Consider the following 8,419-nt stretch of genomic DNA (forward strand, 5'->3'; position numbering starts at 1 on the left):
TTCGCATTTCCTTTCTTAGTTGCTTGAGCATGCTTCCCATTAGGAAGTGTTATCATGCAAGGCTCAATTTCTTGTAAATTCTCCAATAAATCGCAGCAACCTGTCATGTGATGTGTGGCACCAGAATCGAGTAACCAAAAAATTTCACAGTCCGTCTTACCATTAATTCGAGTGTTGGAAGTCGATCTCTTTATGTGATTAACGAATGCTTCCCATTTCTCTTTCGAAACAGTGACATATTCTTCTTGGCTCTCGGTACTGTCACTCATACGGGTGCTATTTTCCGCGCCTCTGCCACCACCTCTGCTGTTGCCACGACCTCCCCGTCCTCCACCGCGGGTTCTGTCTCTCCATCCCTTTGGATAACCTATAATATCGAAACATCTAGCACAAGTGTGCCCAAATTTATTTCAACTATCGCAATAGGGTCGAGCAGCTTCTCTTTCTTTCTTCTTTCTTCCTCCATGTGAGTGACAGTAGCTGGTACGGAATTATATTGAGCAGCGAAACCTAATGGTTCTGCCCTATTCTTGTCATCCCTAGCACCTGCGACACGCCCATTCGCCTTTCCACGAACTCCCTCTTCTTGAATTAGGGTGGAATAGGCTTTATTGAGGGAAGGTAGAGGTTCTTGCAGCAATAGATTCGAAGAAACGGTGGAATAATCAGAACCAGGCCCTAAAAGGAAATTGTGCAATTTACCTTGATCACGTTTTGCTTCTAGCTGCTTGTTGATTCCACACTTGCATGCTTCACAATTGCAAATCGGGTTCTTATCATATTTATCGAGTTCATCCCAAAGCCACTTCAATCTGCCATAATATTCAGCGATGGACTCGTTATCATTTTGCTTACCACTAGCAACGGAACCCTTTATGCGATGCAATTTTGGACCGTTTCCAACACTAAAACGCTGCTCTATATCATCCCAAAGTGCCTTTGCTTCTTCGACATACGTGATCGATGAACCAAGACTAGGTTGGATCGTGTTGAAAATCCAATTCACGATCATCACATTCACCATATACCAATCCTCAAGATCTTCTGAATCGTCAGTTGACCTCTTAATCGTGTCGTCGATAAAACCAGTCTTCTTCTTTGAGCGGAGGGCACCTTTCATTTTAATGGACCATTCATCATAATTCTCACCCTTCAATTAGACAACAATCAATTTGTCACAAGATTTGTCGGAAGTTGAGAGAAAATATGGACTGAGTTTCTTCGTCATATCGTCAGACTCGGAATCGAAATCGGCGTAATCTGAATCGACGTGTAGGCTTGAATACGGACTATCGCTATCGCCTTGAGAACGATCGTCGTCACCGTCGCCTTCTTTATCGCTCATAAATTGCTAGGAAAACCTAGCTCTGATTACCATGTAGAAGTATAAAGAATTTTGGGAACAATGATTTGTGTGTATTGAAACATGATACTTTACATAATACATATCAACATATATATATATACTAGACATGACGATATTAATGTTGGAGCTGGTGTCCTCCACAAATTAGTGTAATAACATTTGTAAATCTCTTACAGGTTCACAAGGGTATACTTCGTATATTTAATCAGTTGATTAACGTTTACCTAATAACGGTTGGCTTGCTAGAAAGTTTGACGTTATTATCATACAGATGGCGGTGATCAACTGGTCCCTAAAGGTCACACCTATAGGACGTATTTGAGAAATGTGGTTATAGAAATATAATTACATTGATGCCCAAAATGACTAAAAAGTTAGTCAATGTGTTGATGAGATAATTATTTAATGAAAATTAAATAATATTAAGTTGAGACGAATTAACTGTCAATTCGTAAATTAAATATAATAAGTTATATTTAATTAAATATATATAAGGTTAGTTTGAAAGAATTAATTTGTTAATTCGTAATTAAATATAATCAGTTGTATTTAATATCAACAAGTTGAATGTGTGATAGTGGTAATAGTGAGGGTACACAAGCCAAGAGGTCATGGGTTCGATCCTCACTAGATGACAATTTAACACACTTTATATATTTTTGGAAAGACCAAAAATAAGGAAATTTAATTCCTTATTTTCGGATCACATTGGCCGAAATTAGGAGAGGTAAATCTTTCCTAATTGATTTCGGATTTCGGTCTATATAAAAAGAAAGGTGGAGAATTATTTCTAACCTAATTCTTTTTCTGACCTAGCCTCCTCTTTCTCATCACAAAAAAAACACAAAGGCAATAAAATTTTACAGAAAATTTTAGATTGATTTCTAGCATAATCAAAGGGTATATCTTAGATCGTCTTGGGTGCAACTAATAGGCGAATATCAATTTTGATATTGTTCTTAGGCCAATTTTGCAAGGACCCGAGGTTAATTCTAAATCTTTTTACTTATGCTTATGTATTTTATTTTATGGCCATAGATCATCTCTATTATATCCTTATAATCCTTCATGTTAAAGGGAAGTATACAGATTATTTTCCACAAGTGGTATCAGAGCCTTTGGCTACGATTTTATTTTTGATGATTTTCATAAAATTTGTATGTAAAAGATAAGATTTTCGAGAAGAAAAAAAATTAAGGTTTCGATTTTTTTTTCGATCGAAATTTTTTTATGCCGTTTTGTTGTGTCGTTTTTTTTCTGGTTGATGATAGTTTTTCCATTCTATTTTTCATATTATAGTTTATAATCAGTTAAAATTATCATATGAAGAATTGGTAGTTTTTGATTTAATGCAGATTAAGTTAAAATCAAATGGAATCGTCATGTTTATGATTAAAAGATTGTTTTTGCTATATAGTTTTTGGCATATAATTTAATCATGTTTATTATTTCATATGCTAATCATGTTCTAATAGCAAAGGTAAACAATTGATCATCAAATCTTGTTTTAGGGCATAATTTCCGCAACAGAAAAAAAAGGAGGCTGTTTTTTTTTAGGGTTTACCGAAAAGAAAAAAAAAATTTGTTAATTTTATTTTTGGTAAACCGTGAAAAAGAAAACAAAAATTTAGGAAAGTTTTTTTGCCTTTTGCCGAGAAAAAAAATATAGAGAATTTTTTTTTTTTTTGGAAAGTTTTTTTTCCCTTGTTTTTCCTATTTACCGAATTAGAATAGGAAAGGAGTTGTTTTTTTTATTTTTTCAGCCGTGTCAAAAAAAAAAAAAAAAAAAGGACTTTTCATTTTTTTTTTTGGCCGAGTAAAATTTAGAGAATTGGATTTATTTTTCTTTATTTTGGCCAATTAGTTATTGTGAATCGGTTCACAATTTAATGATACCGAGTTATTTTAAAGCAGTTTAAAATTTTTGACGGATAGAATTCATATTACAAGTATAATATGGATTAAGTATGAAATTAATGTGATTAAATTGCGGAATTTTCACTTAATTTAATTTAAATAGGTGGTTTGGATAAATTAATCAACATAATTTATTTATTGTATTATGTATGTTTAATTTATTTTTAGTTGATGCTTTTAATTATGTTGAATGAATCGAATGAATGAATTTTATTTACGTATTTAATTTTGCAATCGGTTGTAATTTGTAATACTTAGTGTGGTCTTAGTCAATTATGTTTTCGTAATGAAGGAAACATAATTTTTATGTAATTATGAGATTTCGAATCTCCTTTATTTTAGTTTTGGGTTTTTGAAATTAGAATGTAATTAATAGGTCTATTATGTAATTTTATTTATTGTAATTTCAAAGAAGACTAAAGATGAAGATTCAAGCTCACTCCCGCTACATGGATCAAGATGGAACATCAAGACAAGCTTCTCGGGTTCAAGGATGGATTCCAAACTTGTATTTATTGTTCATTTTGATAGGATAGGCCACACTAGGACTTTTACTGTTTTTTTTACGTTTTTCATTTTATTGCTTTTCATTCACATGCTAGTAATTGCATCATATTCCGCCTAAAACCAAACCACCTACTACTAAAATGCATGAAAATTGACTCATTTAGGTTGTATGTTAGTTTTCATGGACATGCTGATGTCACAGTCTTTAAGCCATCACCTTAGTTTAAATCATTCTCGCATGCTAGATTATAGTTCACTTAAAATGAATTAAAAAGTTGATGGGATCTTCCTCTAAATCGAAAATTGAGATTAGTCTTTATAAGGACAAACATCTATGAGTCCCTTCTTCGTCGGTAGGCCTAATATGACCCCTTCTACGTTGGGTAAGTAGTTGTGTTGACTTAGTTTACCTCAACATCATAGTCCGAAGAGTTTCTCGTGATTATGATGGACTATAGATAGAATTTACAGAAATTTATCGACCAAGAATTCTAACGGTAGAATTAGCTAAAAGGTTAGCTTATCAATTTACAGAGAATTGAGTCTTGGGGTCATTTATATAATTCTTGAGGGAGGTCAATTGTATAAATGTTTTTGAGTCTTCGCGTTATGACATTAGTTCATTAGACTTAAAATAAAAACGATGCATGCTTATTATTTTATTCTTCTTTCGCAGTGTAGAACACGCTTATTATCAATAATACTGTTACAACAAATGGCTGGAAATAACGCAATCCCAATGCCTAGTGCCACACTATATCGTTCATCCTGGCTTAAAATGTTCATGGACCAAATGAATCAGTCCACTCGACTGAAGAATGATGGGTCCAATTTTGCGGATCGGGAGGCGGCACTACGGAATGTCGCCCATCGCGACGGTAAGCTCGGATATTTAATCGAGCCAATACCGGTCAACCAGGCCCAAATGCAGGAGCCAACGAGTCACTCGCTTATAGTGATTTCGTTATGGAAGCGGGTGCGATAAAGAACGTACTCATCTTTGCAATGGAAACCAATTTGCAGAGACGCTTCATTGCCAAAGGTGCAAACAAGATTTTCACCACGCTCACTAATGAGTTCTCAAAGGCGCCGAGAATCATCACATAGAAGCATACCTGTCGCTTCTTTGATGCGAAACTCCAGAAGGGCCAACCGGTTAGCCCACACATTCTTCACATGATTGAGAATGTCGAGAAACTGGAGTCACTGAATGGTAGAATCAGTGAGAGCATTGTCATTGACCGAATACTTCATTCTCTTCACGATGGTTTTGCCCTTTTCAGGGCGAACTACTACATGAATGACTTGAAAAAGAGTCCTCATGAGCTACACTCCCTCCTCGTACAGACCGAGAAGGATATGAAATTGAGTGGGAGCATGAAGCAGGATGTTCTCACGATTCACAACAAGAGTAAAGGTAAGGGCAAGGCTCATGGCGACCTAGCTGTAGGTAAGCCAAAGTTTAAAAACCCAGGAAACGGTAAGAGTGCACCCGGTGAGACTAGTGGCTCACAGGGCAAGACAAAGAGCAAGGGCAGTGACATAGAGTGCCACCATTGTCACAAGACTGGACATTGGAGGAGGAACTGTCCTGTCTACCGTGAGGACATCAAAGCAGGCCGTGTCGCTCCTGTTGGTATGGCATCTTATATTCATATGATTGAGATTAACCATGCAAGTTTCGGAACTTCGGTACTAGTGATGTGACCATAATTGGCGCATATTTAGCCCCCGAATTAGCCTTGTTCCCATGCTTTTTAGTGCTTATTTGGGTCAATTCTTATCTTTAGTTCTTTTTTTTGCATATTCTTTGAGATTTTGATCCCTTGGTAGGAAAGGAGTAAGAATCTTGCATTTTCATGGCAAAACGAGACTAAATTGATCGAATTCAATGACCAAGCATCAAGGAGAGACAAGATTAGAAGGCCTTTGTACATATTATAGTAGAAGAGCAATGTTGAGAAAAGATCCTTGAGTCCCCAAGGAAATCCCCAAGGAATTTATGAAGAAAAGGGAAGAAAAGAAGAAGATTTGTTTGCCGATCGACAATCCGAGCGGATTGTCACCAATCCGTCCGTCCGCAAAGAAGACAATCCGAGCGGCTTTGCCACAATCCGCTCGGATTCCCCCTCCACAATCCGCCCGGATTCCCCTGAATCCGCTCGGATTCCAACGCCAGAATCCGCCCGTCCCGAACCCATTCCGCCCGGATTCTAGCACAGCACGGATTGTCTTCTCCAAGCTACGAAGAAAGATCCCTTCTCTCAGAAAATACCGGCTCCTCCTTGCTCAACTTCAAAAGTGTAATTACTAGTTTAGCCCTTAGTTAACCCTAATGCATCCTCCCTAATTTCCACTATAAATACCCCATTAGTCTAATTAGAGGAGCATGTTCTTCTTATCAATAATTAGTGTAGTTAATATCAATCAAATCTCTCTTTAATATTGTAATCAAGTATTAATCAAGTTTTAATCCAAGTTTTAGTTCTTTAATCTCTCTTTTGTTCATCCTTTATTTTGGGTAATTGAAGATTATTTGGGTTATTGTTGGGAGATTGACAACCTCTCAATCAAGCATTCAAGTACTTCTTTTATCTTTGCTTTATTATTGGAATCATTAGTAGGTATAATCTCTTAATCCCTCTTTAATTATTGTTAATTATTTTCATTTATTCATCATGTTTCATACTGTTGGTATGATTGATAACCTTGCTAGCATGATCAACATGATAATGAGTGAGTAGTCTCTTAGCTAGGGTTAATGGGTGATTAGGGGAAACCAACATGGGGAATGATTCATGCTTAAATTAATATGCTTTCATGTTTTATTTGCTTGCTTGTTTTGATCTCAACTCATGCACATGTTATATTTGATGAAATGCTAAGCCTATGAATCCTTGCATTTACTATCATCTTCTATCTTTTCAATGAGACTTTTAAGACATAACCCAACTCGAGTCTCATTAGACCATGCATGTTGTTGAGTAGGGAAGATTAAGTCGACTTGTAGGTGTTGTACAATCTAATCGATTCGGCTTCGGGACCCAAACTTTCCGAGGATTGTAAGATATAACCCAACTCAATCCATCACAACAATAATTGCTTGCTTATAATTTGAGAACATGTTTGTATGATCATATCCCATGATTCCCCTATGATCCCATGACACCCTAGTGCATTTAATCAATTGTTTACACCCCTTTAATTCATCTTGCTTGATTATTTTCATTGCTATTTTAGTTTAGTAACCTTCTACATCAACCCAATTTGTGACACCCCTTAGACACCACTAGTTGCAATAGAAATCTCATTTCAACTCCCGTCCCTTGGGATCCGACCTTTACTTGCCTCTTTACTAATTGTAGAGTTGTTTGTGGAGCTATAAATTGTGTTTTGATTCGACCGTGTCCAACGACCACATCTTAATTTGTGAACACTTAGCGGCATCGCATCAAAAAATGGCGCCGTTGCCGGGGACGGTGTTTGTTTGATTTAGATTTCTTTTTATTGTCATTAGTTGTGTCTTTCCTCGCCTTGAGGAAGTAAAACTCCTCAAGGTTTGTTCTAATTATTTTTGAGTTGTTTGATATTTTGCATGTCTAGAAGGTTACAAGGTGATTTGTTACCTTTTGACCGTGAAATCGAAAGAACCTTGACGAACAATAGGAGAGTTGTTAGGAGGAATTTAAGAGGTATTAGTGAAGTTGTCCAACCCACTAGTGAGTTTGTCAATCCTTTCGCAATAGAAGGAGAAGAAAACCCATTACACAATACCCCACAAAATCCACCTACAATGCCAAAATTCTCGTCACACTCCGTACCCACCGAGGAGAATCTACCAAATGGTACTCCAACACCGCAACATCTAACCGGAAATTTTATTGCCAAGTCCGCCTTCATCCAATTAGTTGAGAGGAGCCAATTCGGGGGGATGCCTAGTGAGGACCCTCATTCTCATATGGAAACCTTTTGCGACTATTGTGTTGCTATCTCTCAAACGGGCGTGACTCAAGACCAAATTAGATGGGTCTTATTTCCTTTTTCCTTAATCGGCACCGCGAAGCAATGGTTGAAGGGCCTTGATAAGGCCACCCTTGGAATAGATTCTTGGAAGAAGTTGGCTCTAGATTTCTACAAAAAATTCTACCCACCGAAAAAGACTAACATGCTAAGAGCTCAAATTACGGGTTTTAAGCAAAGGGATGAAGAGTCTTTGTATGAAGCTTGGGAGCGGTTCAAGGGAATTTGTCGCTCATGTCCTCACCATGGACTTAGCGAATGGTTTTTGGTGCAACAATTTTGGAATGGTTTATATGAAGATTCTAGGAACATTCTCAATATGGGATCAAATGGAATGTTCACCGAAGTTGATGACAATCAAACATGGAACAAGATTGAGGAAATGGCGGTCCATAACTCACAATATAAGCATGAAGTAGACTGCTCAACATAGTGCTCACATTGACACAATCAACTTGAAGTTTGAATAAGCTATGGCTAGACTTGAGGAAAACTCAAAATCATCAAAGCATCATGTTAATGCCATGACGGCATCCTCATCAATCCCAAGTGGGATATGTGAGAATTGTGGAACTTTGGGACATGACCAAGGTGAATGTAGGGGTACAA

The 8,419-nt window shown here is 36.9% G+C and overlaps 1 protein-coding gene and 1 non-coding gene across 2 annotated transcripts; both read right to left on the reverse strand.

Moving 5' to 3' along the window:
• Positions 1-367: 367 nt before the first annotated feature.
• Positions 368-1,120, reverse strand: LOC141601985 (uncharacterized). The gene has a single exon (XM_074422292.1). It carries the CDS (start codon positions 1,118-1,120, stop codon positions 368-370), a length of 753 nt encoding a protein of 250 aa, XP_074278393.1.
• A 6,835-nt stretch (positions 1,121-7,955) lies between these two features.
• Positions 7,956-8,062, reverse strand: LOC141602945 (small nucleolar RNA R71). Its single transcript, XR_012524847.1, has one exon. It is a non-coding gene; the product is annotated as a small nucleolar RNA R71 (small nucleolar RNA).
• Between the last annotated feature and the right edge of the window lie 357 nt (positions 8,063-8,419).

The sequence above is a fragment of the Silene latifolia genome, chromosome 9 (genome assembly GCF_048544455.1).
Source record: "Silene latifolia isolate original U9 population chromosome 9, ASM4854445v1, whole genome shotgun sequence".
Classification (NCBI taxonomy): Eukaryota; Viridiplantae; Streptophyta; class Magnoliopsida; order Caryophyllales; family Caryophyllaceae; genus Silene; species Silene latifolia.

What these genes read in the sequence shown, in the direction of transcription:
- LOC141601985 (XM_074422292.1), bottom strand. Translation starts at nt 1,120, where the DNA reads ATGAAAGGTGCCCTCCGCTCAAAGAAGAAGACTGGTTTTATCGACGAC.